A 15,800-nucleotide genomic window follows, 5' to 3' on the forward strand; every position below is an offset into this window, starting at 1 on the left:
TCCTGCTCCCACTCCATCTCCTTTTCTCGTTCTCCTGTTCTTTGCAGAGTTGTGGTTTTACAGGGAAAAAGTGGAGGTGTGACTTTCTGGAGAAGCTGAGGTATAATAGGCAGCGTTTCCTCTTTTCCTTCCACCCTAATATTTACTCCTCTCTACCTGTGTTGTGCGTGGCTCTTAATGAGGGCAGATGTCAAGGCACAGCGTGTTTAGAGACGCAGAGAAGCTTTTTTTTTTTTGGAGATGCAAAATCAGGGAGAAAATAGAATAGATAAAAATGGCAATGAAGTCTTGTTCTAGAAATGGTTGCAATAAAATCAGACATTATTACGGTCTTGAAAATAAGCCAGATTATTTTTTACACTAATGCACAATATACTGCTGCACACCAAGTGCTTCACAGTCAGGAAAGTAAAGATTAAACCACAAGTAGAACTACGGGGATTTGAACAAATACAAAATTACAATATTACTAAAAAAAACATAGTCCATTTTTTATTCTGAATGAAGTTCTATTAGGGTGATTAAACTCTATATTTGTTTTGTGGAGTGGGTTGAAAGTTGTCAGCTCGATCTCGCGGTTGGAGGCATGTCTGTGAGTGTGAAGTATCTTCAGGCCATTAAGGTCTTCTCTTCTGTAATATGTTAGTGAATCTAGTGGGTGAATCTATGTAATGGTCTAAAGCATGGGATAAAGATGATGGTCCTCCAGTGTGACAAGGCCTAATTGCCCATCATCCCGTGGTAGAAAGAGACATCACCATGTTCTGTATGTGCCCTCTACGACAGCCTGCACTGACATTAACACCTTCTTAACATCTGGTAAAGGCCTTTCTGGGCCAACAGAACAGCAAGGAAGGATTTCTATTGGGATGTGTCTCTGCTCCTTAATCTCAACGTGCATCATATACACTCATGCAAACACTGCTATGAGAAGATACACACATGCATGCACACACGCCTTGCAGCCTTTTTCTCTTCCAGCAGAACTGCCTGTCCTCTGGTTGACCGAGCCCGGCCTACTGGTAGCTTCCTTTGCAACAGGCTTGGGATGGATCTGAGCCCCTAATTGTTCCAGGTTTCAAAACAAGATAGAGATGGAGAGGACAGGGTGATGTCATTAAAGTGCTCCTCCACCTCCCAACAATAGGGGACTCCACACAACTGTAGAAAGACAGGATGGGCATTCCTTAATGGTACATTATTAGCCTTGGATGTCAAAGCAGTATCATACACGTATATTCAAAAGCATCAGCACACTTCCTTGTTTGTTTGTTTGCCAGAGTGAGCATGTTACAGCGTGACACACAGGTCGGCTAACAGTGTTGAAGAGTCAGGGTTCACAGGTCAGAGTGCTACATGATAAGAGAGGAGGTCGGCGACCCCGCTGGTGCATCGCCTCCTTTAATCGCTGTTCTGAGGACGCTCCGACTGCTTAGCAGGTACTGGTCAAGGTTGGGGCGAGGGTAAGGAGTGCTGATCCGAGATCTGTTTGCAAAGCAGCATGTAACCACACAACACTCAGTGACCCTGAGTGGTGAATTACAGCGTGCAGAGAACACTCTGTTTGTTTACTCGCTATAGACAGGGTTATGGACTGTGGTTGCGGTGTAAAATCAGAGAAGGCTCCTCACATTGAACTCATCAGATGAAGCAAGGCCCTTCAGTTTATTAGGAAGTCTGTACTCGAGCGTACACTATTTTTTTGTTTTCTCTCTTTCTTCCCCCACCCTATCCCTTTCTCTCTCTCTCTCTCACCCTTCAGAGTGAGTTCAGCAGAGATTCCTTTGGCATTACCCTCACCCCAGACTGCTGGAAAACCGCAGCGCTCCGGATGCTGACCCTTGCTCGGCTCAGCACAATGCTTTAATTTGGTGTGTTGTTTAAAGTAATTAGAAAGCCTTTTTCCCTTGTTTTCTTTTCTATTCTTCTCTGTTCTCTGCCAAGTGCAAGAGGGAAACAGTGAGTCGACCATGACTTCAGCTTGATAAAGACTCTGAAGAAGAATCCAGGGGACCAGGAGAGGAAGCAAAGAATGCAGATAGTGTACGCTCGAGCTGTACCCACTTCCCCCCTGCACCGACGCAGATTGGGAAACTCGATCTGAAAACAAACAGGGACAGGACTCCGGGGATACTTGTATCGGAGTGTGAGTGTGTGTGTGTGTGTGTGTGTGTGTGTGTGTGTGTGTGTGTGTGTGTGTGTGTGTGTGTGTGTGTGCGCGCGCGCAACACGCATGCCTGAAAATAACGCATGCTTCCACCACGTTACGTTAGCTGTATGTGTTCAAATTTAACTTATGATAGTAATATCACGACTGAAAGAGGCAGAGAGTTGATAATGGAGCAAGGAGAGAGGGAGAGTTCATCTCATTCACCAATCCTGAGGCAGTGAGATTGCAACGCCAAGACAACAGAGACGACGATTGTCAGAGAGTTTTCTTTGTGTTGCCTGTGCTGCTCTTCACTGTTCAGCACAACTGTTACAGCAGCAAGAAAAGGAGCATTAATGGTGCTAATCTTTGACAATTAATCCCACTTTCATCGGATATATTGTAGCAAAGAATGTCTGCACACACTGCTGCATACGCGCAGTTGTGTATGCATGCTTACACACACACACACACACACACACACACACACACACACACACACACAGTAGATGGAAATACACAAATGTTTCACACAGACACACAGATATATTTTTTTTCTCTTTGTGCACACACCGTATTTCCACCACACATGGAAGTACCATGCAAACACACACCTGGAGTGCCTCACACAGGCAGCTGTAGTTCTACACTTTGGTTGTGCCAAAATCATAACCTTGGAATAAAAAGCGAACATACCAGACTGCATCCGACCACCATAATAACACACACAATATTCACAATTCATGCATCATGCACACACCTGCCCATTTAAATATACTACATATACGCTACTGCTATCCCGTTCTCTCGCACTGCATATTTGCCACTGACCATTTCACCACCAGCTCAAACTAACTTTTTTACCCCGACTAGCCAATAGCAGCACTGACCCTCTACTCCACACATATCAAACCTGTCGAACTATAAGAAGTACACAACACACTCACTTAAAGCCATTGTTGATTGTGTGCATACAGTATAAGAGAGTGGAGACAATTAACTGAAAAGTCATGGCACTCATGGCTCACGAGGTACAAGAAACTAAACTAAAGTGAAAAAGTAAATACTGGTGGTTATAGTTGATGGCAAAGGCTTTAAATCATACTGCTTCCATCATGACAAACCTTAAGTCAGTCAAAAATATGTAGTCCATATTCCTAGTCTAAATGTGGATGTACATGCCAATCAAAATGACAGTGTTTTGATGCTACTAAGACAGCATCAGATATTAAACTATGTCAGTACAGTAATAAGTCAGTGTCCATATCCCCTCTTGTGTCTGAGCATAGGACAGCTTTGTAGAACTGAGCATAACAGTATTGTCGCTCTAAAGGTAACTGCCATACGAGTATCAACGATATCAACATGTCTTAATGTTGCAACCAATTCCTAAGGTACTTGAGACACAATAGTCCCTTTCAAGGAGGAGAGAAAAGCAATTCTGCATGAAGTGGGAGTTACATGCACATACATATGCGTGAAGTGAGTCGCACATTACAAGAATATGTAACCCTCATTTTAATTAGGAAGTGCATGGGAAAAGAATATCATTAGGTCTGGATAAATACAAGTAGCAGAAAGGGGGGACAAATCATCATGCCGTGTTTTGTCTTGGGCATGTGTCTTTTTTTTGTCAAGCAATGTCGCCATCTACAGGCGAAGAAAAATACCCTCTGAAATTCAAGTCTCATTCACAAATCAAAAATGGATATATTTGGTCTGTGAACCTACTTGCAATTGCAAACATTTCATTCTTGACTTAACTAACTATATCCAGTTCAAATACTCTGAATTTCAGTATGTACCACAAACTAATGCATAACTACCAGATTATTGTCAAGTAACAGATGGCTTATATCTGACTCATGGGGGTTGTCTTTTGCTGATTTTATTGTCAACTTTTTAAATTAAAAAATATGGAAATAAAGGCTTACAAATAGAGAAGCTTAGCTCTGGAGACTTAACAAATAAATCGGAGTTGTAAGTTATGTACAGTTTAAATCATTTTATGTGTAATATTACAACGACACAAAGCAGTTTGGTTTATTATAATGACTGTATCTTCCAAATCCAATCCAATCCAACCCAAAGAATCCTTATGAAGAGGTAAATATAGACATATAGAAGGCGAGAGAATGCAAGAACATCTGAGGTCTGTTAACTGGTTATTTCCAACTCAGTCTTGGAAAAAAGGCACTTATTAAAATTAATCACTTCATTGTTCACGCTCACTGCAAAGTCCAGCTCTCGCTCTCGTTTTCACTCTCTACTCTCCAAATGTGCCTGGCCATGATTAAAACATGTCTGTTTCTCCATGACATTGCTTTGACATCATTTAATTGGTATAAGAGATAAAAAATAAATGAATTAAATAAATATACTACCAGGTAAGTGGCGTAACGTAGCTCAAGGTGACAGCCTATTATTTCTCCCTTTTCTTTGCCTCAAAGAAGGCAAAGTGAGAATTGCAGTGAGAATGCAGCTGCTCAAGGGGCAGATGGAGTTTATTTTTTTATCTTTAAAAAATTCACCAGAGAGATCTTTTTAAATTAAATTTCAATTTTGCTGGAAGTTTACTCAATTCATTAAAAAAGTATATTTTAAATGAGTGTGTGTTATGCTCATGTCTTTGTTTCTTTAAAAAAGCATGATGCTTTCTCACTCATCTGTACATCCATACTAGTCATAAACACCTGTCACATCTTTTACAGCACAAATACATACTGTATTATTAATTCTAGCATCAAAGAAATTAAATGCATGTAAATGTGATCAATGTGGTAAATAAAACAAGAGTGTAATGTCTCTATGAAGCAATGGTGCCCGAGTTTTAACCCTGCACTGTGTGTGGAAAGAGGCTTTTACAGTGAAATGAAAGAAAGGCGGAGGGATATCAGAAGCTATGGGGTTACTCACCACGTCTTGCCTGGTATCCTTCCCCGATGCGATTAGGATGTAGTTCCAGGCCAAAGGCAGTAACAAAGCCAGAGGAATCATATAGAGTTCAAAGTTCCAAACAACGATGACAAAAAGCTGAAGAAAGAGAGAAAAAGACAAAACCATCAGTAAAAAGAAAAGTGAGAAGAAAGAAAATTGAGAACAGTGTGGGTAAAGAATGTATACATCCAAGACCCCATATTGACCCCCGGTGAGGCAAACTCCTGAGAACGTACGCCGGCCATATGTGTGATTGGAAACGACACACATTCAAACACATTCATATGCAGAATCATAACCACCGTGGAACAAAGCGTAAAAATAAGACTGGGCTTTAACAAAAGGTACAGGCCTGGTGTCGGTGAGCCTAGGTTCAACACCCCGACCCTCAAGGCTTTCTGGGCCCTCAGCTGAGGAGGAGGACACTGAGGAGGATGAGTATGAGCCGTCAGAGCCTCTTTCCTCCATGCCAATCATCCCAGAGGGTGAGGTCATGTACTGTTTTCAGTCGCAGCACGTCAAAGCTGACCCTTCCATACTCAACCCCAAACCCCAGCCTCTGACCTCACACACCCCACACCCCGAGTCCCTAACCCTGTCACTCCAAGCCCCAATACCCTCTCTCCTACCCCAAAAGACTTGTATGCCCCATCTCTAACCTTCTCTGCACCCATCTGCCAAAAACCATAACCTCTATACCTCCCCTCTCATCACCAAACAAGAAAGTACCATCTGAAAATTAACCTTTCCTAAAACCCTGTATTCTGGTTTTGGCAGGGCTCTTTAGCCTCTGTCAACAGATTATTGCGGTGGTTGGGAGAAGATATATGTGGGAAAGTAAAATTGCAAATGATGGAAGCTTGTTATTTTATGGTGGCACTGTTTGAGCTGTTTCAAAAAGTTTAGCTGGAAGAAATGGGATAATTTGTGGGAATAACATCTGCCAGAAACAAATAGAGCAAAAGAATAGCTATCTTTTCTAATAATGCTATGTATAAGTACACATAGATTTTTAATGATTCATTGATAAGACTTCAGCAGCAATTATCAATCATAACAAATGCTGAAAATGCAAACCGTGCTTAATACTTAATATTTTCTAGCAAAACATCAAGTACAAGAAATCCATTATTTCAATTATGAGCAAGGAAGTTTTGCTTTTAGGCGGATGTAAAATTGAGACTATTACTGTATAAAGCAGATGTATTGGTCTGTGTACCAATTACAATCTATCATGTTTGGCTGAAAGAGAGAGAGAGAGAGAAAATAAAAACAGTCTAAGGTTAATGTGACTATAAGGTTCAACAGCCCCTCAAGAGTGTGTATGCAGGTCTGCTATTACTGTAGTGGAGCCAGTCGGACAATAACACACACACACACACACACACACACACACACACACACAACTCTTCACAATAGCTCAACAACTTTTCCACTTCTTTTGTAAAATATTTGAATACAAGTATAACTCACAGACGCAGAGTATACAAAGCAAAAAGAGACATAAATTAAACATTAGAAATGTCCAGTACATTTACATACTGCTTACAGCTACATTTATTTTTCAAATAAACCTGAATGGCCTTGGTGCAACAACCAAATCTCCCAAAAGGATTGAAATCATTCTCCGTCTCTCTCAGGCTCAACTTAACTTTCTCACATACAAAGAGTCTTTCTCTGATACAGCAGTGTAGGAGAATTGGAAAGAAACTATTCAATAATTCATATTTGTAAACTAATAAGCAACACAACCATTTCCCTTCATACATCAGAAATAGCTGTTAAGACAGTGTAAGCTCAGCAACAGAAACTCGCATAGAGAAAAACACATTGCTCACATACATACACATTTTCGCTACATAATGTAACCATTCTAAAATGATCCATCTTCCTACAAATTCTAATTTACAAATCTGTAACGCTAATAAACTCTGGAATAATCAGTAACTAAACAATGTGCAATAGAGGCGCAGAAACATGTCTTCAGTCAAACAAACAAAAGGAGCTCACTTGTTTTAAAGCTATTCTGGTAGAAGCTATAAATACCTGCACACTTACAAGTGCTCCTTACAAACGCTCGGCTATAAATATACTGTACAGTAGGCATATATTGTACAGTAAATAAATTAAGTGTCTGGTTCTCTAATCGCTCATGGTATCGTTATCACACAACAGACAAATGAATTGCTCCTCACTGCCCTGATGTTTATATGAAACCTTAAAACCCTCATGTTTTCAAAAAAAAAAATCTTGCTTTCTTCTCCATTTGCCTAAGGTTGTTTAACCTGTCGTCCCCCTTCATTCCTCCTCCATTCGGTTATAGTAGCTGAGGGCGACGTTTTGACTGGCAGCTAGAGGAACCGGACACCCAGGCTCAGCAGTGGCCAGCCCTGCCCCGTCTCCGTGCCCCCCGGCTGGGTAATAGGGGCCCTGCAGTGCCTGGACCTTTCCACCAGGACTGAGTGATCACAGCCCACCCCCCATTGCTTGCTACACCAGATAGCAGGCTCTTCGCCTGGGGAAGAGGGAGTGGGAAGGAGCATGCTGTGGACGTCAGTGACCAGAGGAAGGCACGGGGAAAAACAACGATAAAAACATGCTGGATAGAAGGGGGAAAAAAGGGGGAAAATGCAAAATGAAGCTCCAGATGTAGTCTATGGGAATCATTTGTAGATTACTCTGTGTGGTCAGAGACACATTATGTAGTGGTCGGTGACAGAGACAATATGAACACGCACACAGAGGGACGCTTACTATGCTCCATTCTTGCTTTTGTTTAATACTGCTGAATTCCTACCTGTGTGGTAATGTAAAAATACTTGAACACAGTGTGTTGTCTTTCTCTGTATATGCACTTTTATATTATTCAAATTATGCAAATGCTCTAATTTAGTCTTAAGAGCATGTAAATAAATACATAACAAAAACAAAAATGAGAGACGTGCTATCTTTTTCCTTCTCATACTACCATTGTAAGAAATAGCTGTAATTATCTGAGCTACTAAAGAACATAAATATCAATTTTAGAGTTAGTTTAGTTCTTCATTCTATAGCGGACATTTGATTTCGTCACAAAAACTACTTGCAGCAGTTTACCTTTAAACAGCAAATCTACTTAGTCATAAAAAACCTATCTTCATTTCTTTTAAAAATAATTTGTGCTTCAACATATCTTTGGTGAAATGCACAAAAACATTTCAGGGAACAAAACTATTCACTTGTCATACAACAAAGTAAAACAATATTTTCCGCTTTCAAATCTGCTAAACCATTTCAAACACAGTCAAAGGCTACATTTGAACTGGGCAAACTTCACATCCAAGCCCAAGCTGTAATTCAAATGAGATGTATAATTAAAAGAGACAACCACTAACACGAACAAAGTAAAAACATGGCAGATTCATTTGTAATATTTGGGCTAAAATACCAATACACAAAATCAGCAAACTAAATTATTTTGACAAGTCTCTGTAGCTGAATTTCATTAGTTATAATATTTGATGCTTTCTCTTAATATTAAAAAAAATCCCCTCTGAACACAAGAAGATATATTAAAAAAAGTTAACAAAATAGAGAAGTGAAAATGATTTATTCAAGGACTCGAGAGTTGTATCTTGCATTATTTGTTTCAAAACACAACGCGTGTCCTTGCAGCTCTGAGCCGTGGCACTGTGGGAGGGTAATATTCAGTACTTTGGCTTACATTAACCACACACCAGGCTAACTTTCCCCCTGCTCTGTCTCAGTGGAGTGAAACTGAAGTTTGGATTTCAGAGTTCCCCTTTATCTCTCTTACATCAATTTCCATGCTGGCACTAAGTGTTGCCAGATAGCAACTAGAAGTCCTGTTAAGTTCGAGGGAACAGGGGAGGGAGGGAGACTGTGTCCTGTTTGTGAACGGACCTACCCATCATTCAGTGGTGCTAGACTGCCCCCTGCTGTACTACTGCAAAATATAGATCTACAGCACAATTTATGCTGTTCATCTGATAAAAAAAGCACCCTGAATGACTAAGCCCAATGTGTCAAAGCCAGTCATTTTGTAATAAAATAAAAAATTAAAACAAAGCATCCACCATTTTATGGCCACAGTAATGAAACTGCACACGGTATGAGAAGTAAAGATGCGGAGTCCCTGACATCTCAACAAAAGGCCTCACACAGTTTCTGTCGAGTCTCTATCTCTGGTGATTAAACTCTGACTTGGTATTCTCTGTTAGTCATGCCACTATATTTCAACTATCATTCATTTTGCAAATCAGGAGAGCAGTAAAATGTGAAAGTATATCTTTCAAAGCTGTCCCTTGCTGTGGGCAAAGACAAACTCCCGACTTTAAAACTTTTAAAAGTTAGACAGGTTCTTTGAAGAGGAGTCAAAGGAGCAATTTAAAGAGACCTGGAGTGGTGTGTACCACTGACTGCTATGGCGTCTCTGCACTGTGTGTGTGTGTGTGTGTGTGTGTGTATCAAACTGCCAGCCACACACACACGCTTCTGTACCTGTATTTGCTTTTTTTTTTTTTTTTTTTGCTTTTTTTCAGCAGGGTGAATTTTTATCTAAATGCAAAGCAGGTGATAGGTGCTCCAGTTTCCTCTAGAAGTAGCTCCCTTGTCTGGGCTCTCTTCCTGATAAGAGTCCTACTTTGCCTGACATAAAAGAGCCCGGTATCATTTCCCCTGCCTCCCCAACAACCCCCAGCTCGCTGCCCTCGCCCTTCCCCGAGCTTCACAAAGCTGCCTCTATTTGCTCCCAATTCAGGGCCCAATTGCAGATAAAGTTACAGCAAATTTGTTTGGAGGAAGAGCTGCTGAGGCCTGCGGTCCCTGGGGCAATAACAGCCTTGTCTTGCAGGGACCGTGGGGAGAGCTGGCAGCAGCAGGAGAACAGAACCCAACACCGCTCAGCCCCACAATGGCCTCAACTCTCTGGGAGAGAAGGCAAAGGGAGAGGAGGGGAGGGAGAGATTAAAAAAAAGGAACAGGGATGGATGGACGGATAGAAGGGAGAGACACTCAGCTTGCAGGTGTGGAGAGAGGAAGCAGACGCTTAACCCCCGAGACAGGGAGACGGAGACACCAAGACCCACCCACACACACACACACACACCCACACACACACACACACACACACACACACACACACACACACACACACACACACATACAGACACCACCCATCAAGCAGGACAGGAGGTAACTCCAGTCCCGTCCATTGTGCCAACGCCTCAGGCAAAGCTGCCACGGTGGCTGATTCACTGTCGGGATGGGTGGGTGACAGCAGTGTGGGTGTGAGAGAGAGAGAAAGGCTGCATGTGAGACTATGAGATATCTCTCTTTCTCTCACATGCGCACAAAACACACACAACGTACACATTAATCACAGCTGGCACTAACGGGCGATGTGTACATGCGGCTGGCATTTCAGAAGCGGGCAGAAGGAGAGTCAGAGACCATGGAGAACATTTTGATATTTTTTATCGAGGGAATGTTGTGAAGTGACACAGTATGACAACTGCATTTAGATGTGCTATTGCATTTCACAAAATAACACAAATATATGAAAACACTAAATTCCCTCCCTCAGACTCACTTAGCAGTTAAGAAGTGTGCACATTTGTAAGTTTAGAGGTTGAATTGCCCACAACTCCACCAGCTACAGCCGTGTTGGAAAGTTAAGTGTAACATCTGTCTAGAAAGACAGCCAGACAGAAACACGCGTGCACATGTGAACAGACACACATGCCCGTAATCACACGCAGCCGTACACCTTCATGAACGCACCACCTTGGCCAGATGGCCCCCCATAAAAACCCACTTAAAGAGATGAGCGAAGTGATTAAGAGGCCTCTCAAAGTGAGGGAGAAATGAGAGAGGGATGAAGAAATGGAAGGGAGGGAGTACCTGTGTAGAGGAGAGGCCCTAAATACTCTGATGCTTTTAGCTAAGTGCACACTTCTACAATAACAGACTCCCAAAAGAGCAGGGGAAGCACAATGACACCTAAATTTCAGACTTTCTATAAACTATAAAACGTTACGTCCTTGGCCTAGATACATCCTTTATCGTCTTCTGAATACTCTGAATTTAAGTGAGTACAATGAGAATATGAATAGTCGGCACTGTTACTCAGAAATGGATGTACTATACGCTGTTTCCAAAAAAAGGGTGAAGGGCTATACAAGGCATGTGCATGTGTGCTGACATTGAGGCTTTTTGTCTGACATTTTCATTTTACTTCCAAAAGATAAGGGGGGCTCACGCCCAGTTCAGAGAAAATGCAAACGTACATGCACATGCCAGGCTCACACATGAGCACGCTTGCACACACACAGAGGGAAAATGTTAACTGATCAATACTTTGTCTCTTCTGACCCATGTCTTGTGATGACACTGTGACCTGCTGTACAAACACACACATACAGCCTCTACAGAGGCGAAACTGGTGTCAGGCAGCCAAATGCTGCTGATGTCTAATGTCTGCTGTGGAGACACTCTGTGCCCCCATGGTAAAGGACTGGGGCGGGGCGGGTCCACCTGTCCTGTAGCTACTTAAGTCAGGACACTAAACCAGACAGGATTAAATGCCTGCTCTGTCATCTTTAGGGTAGGATCCTCCATGCAGCCGCTCACCGCCCTGCAGGAAAATGTCTTTTACTGATAGCTCTGCTGTCCAATTACACTTCACCTTTTAATACCAGACACAGATGACAGGAGGGAGAGGGAGAGAGGGCAGAGAGAAAGAGAGAATAGATGAAGAGGAGGCTGACGGGAGAAGGGAGAAAGAAGCTGCCATTTCCACTGTCCTGTCTGCACGAACAGCTTGACACACTCCAATAAATTATAGCTGCATTTCCTAAGTATTTCGATATCTGACGGTCTCATTTAAAATAGTGTTTAGGCTGGAACACCAACTCTCCACTCATTCCCAGCAACTGAGTGCCAAAACAGACACTTGCCATGTATATAGAATGTGTGCTTTTGACATTTAATACAAAGTCGGAAAAGGGATGTAATCGAGACAATCGAGACTTGATATCATATCAAGATATTTGAGTGTGTGAGTAACAGTCTGTAGTGCGGGTTAAAGTGTGGGAAAGTACTTAACTGTGCTTGAGACATCAACAAGCCCTCGTGTTAAAGTGTGCAATTACCAGTGAAGGATCCATACTTTGTTAGCAGAAATGGTCCTACAGCCTCTGTGAACATGTTAACTGGCATAAAAAGTGTAATCAGTCAAATATATAACAACTATTGTTAGTCCATTTAGAATGGTACTGATCCATCAGTGTGAGTGGGGTTCATTTAATATCAAAGTGTGATGTGATTACTCTAACAAAATAGTAGGCCCAACTACATTACATTACCAGTCTTTCTTCTACATTAAATACTTAATACACCAAATTAATGATGCAGCATAATCATCTGTGTGGCAAAAGGATGATTGTACACAAAAAGATACAAGAAATTAGATCCCGTTTCAATTTCTGAGCAAATTCGTATGTGATATGCTACAATTTATGGTACTGTACATGTATATCTAAGTGCACCTCTACGTACTACAAAAGCACAGATGCTCCTCTGTGGAGAGTCCCATTCAAAGCAGCTGTTGATGTAGCAGCCTGTGTTGATCAGGAACATGATGCAGCGTCTAACTCTGTTGAAGTTTTGCAACAGCATCTGAAAATGAGACAAAAACAAAACAAGTGAACATTTAAGGTCAGAAATGTAGCAAGGAAAACAGCATGGTGTTATTTACATGATAATTCACTCCATTGTAAAAGCATGTGTGTGTACACATATAAACCTTTAGTAAAAACAGACCTAATAACATGCTGTACTGTGAACATGTGACTGATGAGATTCTGTGTGATAGCAAGGCTTGTGACTTTTCTACATAAGCTGAACATGTACTGTATAGTGCTTGAAATTGTTTTTCAAAAGACAAAGTAAACAGGAGCAAAATTATTATTACAAATATAAGTTATTACAGCCCATCTCTGATCTAGACATTTGTGAGGACAAACTGTTAAAGAGGTCAATTTCCCCTCTTTTATGTTAATTGTGCTGTGAATTCATCACAATTTAGAAAGTAAATATGTTACAGAAATGTTGGCAGAAAGTCCTAATATGGTAAGTTCAAACCCCATTGTGTCTCATTCTGCTGTCACTTTGGAAAGTTAATTGGGGCATTAACTTTTACAACTTGAGATTTGCAGCTTTGACCTCACTTTGGCTTCCATATTACAACTTTACAGCACTGAAGACACCACGAGGTGTGTTTTTCCTTCGTTGGATAGCTATATATGGATGTGGATCAGCATACAGGTCGAATGGCTGCTTTGAGTGTGACAAGCTGGCTCACAATGTTTCTTTAAGTCTACTCTCCCAGTGATAAAGTTAAGTACAATAATAACAATTTCCAACTCAGTCCCTGGATACTCTGAGGGTTCTCTGTGCATTTTGGCCAGATATGAGAGAGAACTGGCTAACTGCTGTCCTCCCCATGGGTCGCCAACCATTCAGGGAATAGCATAACAGCAGCGCAGAACTCCAACCACCCAATCAGGTCACCACCAGGAGAAAGTGCTCCCAAAGGACAAACTGTCTCTGCAGATCGCTGTACAAAATATTCTAGGCCATTATTTTACTCGCTTGTGTGTGTTTGAATGTGTGTATACTGTGGGTATTCAGTATGTGTTTGCAGCACTACAGTAAAGTCTATTGTCTATACTGCATGTATGTGGTTAGGGGTGGCTTGGCTGCTTTGATGCTTGATGAGGAGGATTCCTCCTTCTCTATGTATAATTACGTGAAGCATTTTGTTGCCAAACTGAGGATGACTGTATGGTGTCCTGCTGGGGAGACAAAGACCCTGAGGACAGCAAGACTGAATTATCCATTTCCACGTTACTCAGCGCAAGCACTTGATGTACATGCTGTACTCTTCTGGGCTCATTATTGCCATAACTGCCTTGATAAGAATATTTCATTTTTCATGAATTATTTTAAAGAGTGCCTTGAGTTATTCCTTAAAAACACTTAGAAAAGTGGTAACGTCATTTATTAAGTAAAATGTCATAATTTCAAATAAATGGTTTCGTTTGGCAGGCAGCTTATTAGGTTTTTTTTCTTTACTGTGTGTGTGTGTGTGTGTGTGTGTGTGTGTGTGTGTGCCAGCCACACTAAGCAGCAAGCAACAGCAGGGGAGCTGCTACCACACAAAAGAGCCCTCACGGGGCAATCCTCTAAAGCAGCCAGTGACATCATCATTGCGAGACGCTGACATGGGTCATCTCTATGAGTCAGAGGCGAAATGGAGATTAAAAAAAAGATTCTGCACTTGGGAGTAAAGCGTAGAGTGAGCAGAGACAGAGAGCAACAGAAAAGGCAGAAACAGCGAGGAAAAGAGGGAATAGATGGAGGGCTGACAAAAGCGTGTGCTGTGCTTGGCTGTGCATGGTGCAGCATTGACTGCTGAGCCCAAACGGTCACTCATATGACATGTCTGATGTGGGCCAGCCCCTACTATTCAGCCCTTTGTGGTGCCGCCACACTGAGCGGCGTGACAATGAAGTGCAAAGCAGCAGTGGCAAAGAGGGCCAACTATAAGGATGGCCAATCTACTTATGCACCCCAGAGCTGACAGCTTGACATTTCTATTCACCACTCAGAGTGGTTGCAAAGGGGGAAGAGATGAGAGAAGGGAGAGAGGAGGGAAGGAAAAAAAAGAAACTAAATGCTGTTTTCCTTCAATCACCCTGTTGTATCTTGCCCACACAGTTGTTATGGTTTACAAGGTGCCACTCTCCAGGCTTGTTGGTTTTGCACCAGACATTTGAGCAGAATAGGGGGTACGGTGGTGGACACAGATAAAAATGAGGCGGAGGGGTAGTAGATAAATGTTGGCTGACCTGTTTGGACACTCTGGGCTCTTCCTCGATGTACTTCTGCTCAATGGGAATCAACGTCCCGAGACCAGCCTTCACCTGGAGGATGGAGTGAACACACACAGCCTCATAAACAGCAAACGGTGAGAGTGAAATTACACTAATTTAAAATAATACAGATAAATAAAATGGCAGAGATGATGACAATGAATTAGCCAGGAACTATATTTTTTATTAGTTTTTAAGGTTTTTCTAACACATTGTGTAATGATACTGGCAGCACATGCATAGAGCGTGCCCCATGTCAGAGGCTAGAGAGAGTGGGAGAGAAAGCTGTAAGATGGCCGCTATAGGACACACACAGCGATGGTGAATGGGCGAACAAAGGCTGTTGAGAGGGAGTCTTCGATAATTAAAGCCAAAACGAGGACGAGGGACAAGGGACGAGGGATGAGATGGAAGCAAGGGAGGGGGGACAAACAGAATAAAGACAACAGCAGCGAAGGGGGGGATGCTGGAGAGAACAAGAGAAGGATGGAGGGAGAGAATAATGGGGGGTGGGGGGCAAAATAAAAAAAATAAAAAATCAGGGTGGAGAATCAAAAAAGCTAAAGAAAGACTTACAGCATTAAAAATCACGTCTATTTCGAGAAAGATGACCCCTTTTGTTGGCCCTGTCAGCTCCTTGCTTTTCAAGGCGTAGGCTTTGCGTTCTCCATTTTGGATCTGTGGGAGAGGGACATGACAGGCGTCTGTCTGGCAATACCCGGCTGAATCGGCTCCCCGGGCCACCTTTGAACCCCAGCTGCTGGCGCTGACAGGGAACC

The 15,800-nt window shown here is 42.1% G+C and overlaps 1 protein-coding gene across 5 annotated transcripts in view; it reads right to left on the reverse strand.

Moving 5' to 3' along the window:
- mctp1a (multiple C2 domains, transmembrane 1a) overlaps positions 1 to 15,800 on the reverse strand; it is a 121,516-nt gene that overhangs the window by 32,140 nt on the left and 73,576 nt on the right. For all 5 annotated transcript variants that reach the window (XM_035994321.1, XM_031308666.2, XM_035994335.1 and 2 more), the window contains 4 exons: positions 15,598 to 15,699; positions 14,998 to 15,072; positions 12,644 to 12,763; positions 5,066 to 5,182 (listed from right to left, as the gene is read on the reverse strand). In XM_035994321.1, the coding sequence (XP_035850214.1) occupies positions 5,066 to 5,182; positions 12,644 to 12,763; positions 14,998 to 15,072; positions 15,598 to 15,699 (414 nt within the window). The remainder of the gene's footprint in view (positions 1 to 5,065; positions 5,183 to 12,643; positions 12,764 to 14,997; positions 15,073 to 15,597; positions 15,700 to 15,800) is intronic.

This window comes from Sander lucioperca, chromosome 2 (assembly GCF_008315115.2).
Source record: "Sander lucioperca isolate FBNREF2018 chromosome 2, SLUC_FBN_1.2, whole genome shotgun sequence".
NCBI classification, from domain to species: domain Eukaryota; kingdom Metazoa; phylum Chordata; class Actinopteri; order Perciformes; family Percidae; genus Sander; species Sander lucioperca.